Here is a 1706-nt window from a genome sequence, read left to right as displayed (position 1 = left end):
CTACCCATCGTCGTTCAATGGGAGCAACCCGTTAGACTTCCCTTTTTGGTAGGTCTACTTGACTGACCTAATACAAGATCCGTCACGGTGATCATTCCTTCTAGCTTCATGGGAGGCGGCCGCCGCCTACAGTCAGCCGACCTGCTTTAACGAACGCGCCTTGAAGACGCTTGGCATATTTTCATGACGTTGGGGGCCGACAGAACCGTCAAAGGATCAACCAACGAAGCTCCCAAGTAACGGCTATTGATACCCAAGCAGGCATGTGTATTGACCTCAGGGGGGTAAACGGCGAGGGCAGACAATTACCCAAAAGTGCAAGCAGTAAGTGGGGAGCGATCGACGACCAAAGGGTCTTGCATGTATCTACTTGCATATGAGCCTCCAACTCCACAGCTGGCCAAATCCCAAAGTCCTTAACCGAACCGTAATATGGCCCGACGCCGAAGGTCAGACCGAAAACCGGTATACAGCGCGCCAGACGGGCAGGTCTGAAAAGCTGCCGGCCGGGACAGGTATGTAATCATGGGATTCAAAAGAAAGTGTCTGGCATTAGCTCCCGATTCCTTCGGCAGCCTCCAAGCTGCGCCACAATCCAAACCAGCATGAGACCGAGTGGATCACTCTGTTAGAGAGGAAATGGACAGCAGGCACGCGGAAGTACATACCACCGCTGCTGTGGTTTGACAAGCTCCCCTGGAGATCCCCAACTGGGTATGACGACGTCGGCTTACGGAAACGCAGAGTCATCCTCGCGCTTGTCCATCGCAGGAACAACACCACATGCTGGGGTATGAGCAGAAAGCAGGGCGGACCCTCAAGAGACCCTGCTTCACGGCGGTACCGTTCATGCATCTTTAGTCGGGCTGCTCAAATCGAAGTTCAGACCGGGAATCGAGGGTCTCGAGGTTCATGATCAGACTACACGCGCAAAAATGGGCCACGCGTGATGGTTTAGCATTATTGTCCTGCCCTGAAGTCGGGGGAGCGATGGTTCAGGGGAGCTCAGCAGTGCTCCGCACCCCGTTCATTCATGCGACGATCTCACAAGAGCCGCAGGAACACGCAGGATGAGGGTCTGACGGGGCCTCTCCTAACTCCGAATCTATCGAACAACGTTGGTTCTGTTGATGTGCGCCGAGACTCATGTCATGGGCCACACGAATGGGCCACACCTTTACACGCCCCAAGACGGTCGATACCAAGTCTCGCCCGGCCTCGTCGGAGTCGACAATGTGGTCACTGTCAATGTCCCATGCTCTCGATCCTTCCTCTACATAGTCGGCCAAGACACATTGCCACTTGATGCCTTGGCTTTTATCCGCATTTTCCCAATGAGAAAAGCCACCGCCAACCGGGAGAAACACACCCGCCTCCAACTTGACTATACGATCCGCAACTGGCTGATTGAAGTGCAGTGCAGTACGAGTCTGCGATGGAGGTACCTAATCTCCGTGCCATGTGTACGAGCGCCTCACACCTAACCATGAGGGGCGGGTGGTCTGTGGTTCCTTTTTGTGGATCGAGCCGCCCGGTCTGGGGGTATGACTCGTTTCGGATGTCTGGGTGGATGGATTTAATATCCCCAAGTCGCGGCTGACATAAGAATCCGAGCCTTGCGAAAGGGAAATGCTTTATTTAATACTGCTATTACCGAGTGTGGACTTTTCCCGTCTTTACCTAACTTGGTGGCCCGCCTTTCTCAG

General features: G+C 54.1%; 1 protein-coding gene across 1 annotated transcript; it reads left to right on the top strand.

Annotated features, from left to right (window-relative positions):
- Positions 1-376: 376 nt before the first annotated feature.
- On the top strand, positions 377-916 carry AYL99_02200 (hypothetical protein; the record flags this gene model as incomplete). Its single annotated transcript, XM_018833716.1, has 2 exons — positions 377-515; positions 576-916. The coding sequence occupies 2 exons, from the start codon at positions 377-379 to the stop codon at positions 914-916; spliced, it is 480 nt and encodes a 159-aa protein (XP_018696340.1).
- Positions 917-1706: the final 790 nt, after the last annotated feature.

Source organism: Fonsecaea erecta (genome assembly GCF_001651985.1).
Source record: "Fonsecaea erecta strain CBS 125763 chromosome Unknown Scaff2, whole genome shotgun sequence".
NCBI lineage: Eukaryota > Fungi > Ascomycota > Eurotiomycetes > Chaetothyriales > Herpotrichiellaceae > Fonsecaea > Fonsecaea erecta.
Note: the sequence above shows the minus strand (reverse complement) of the source record. Positions and strands in the feature narration are given on the sequence as shown.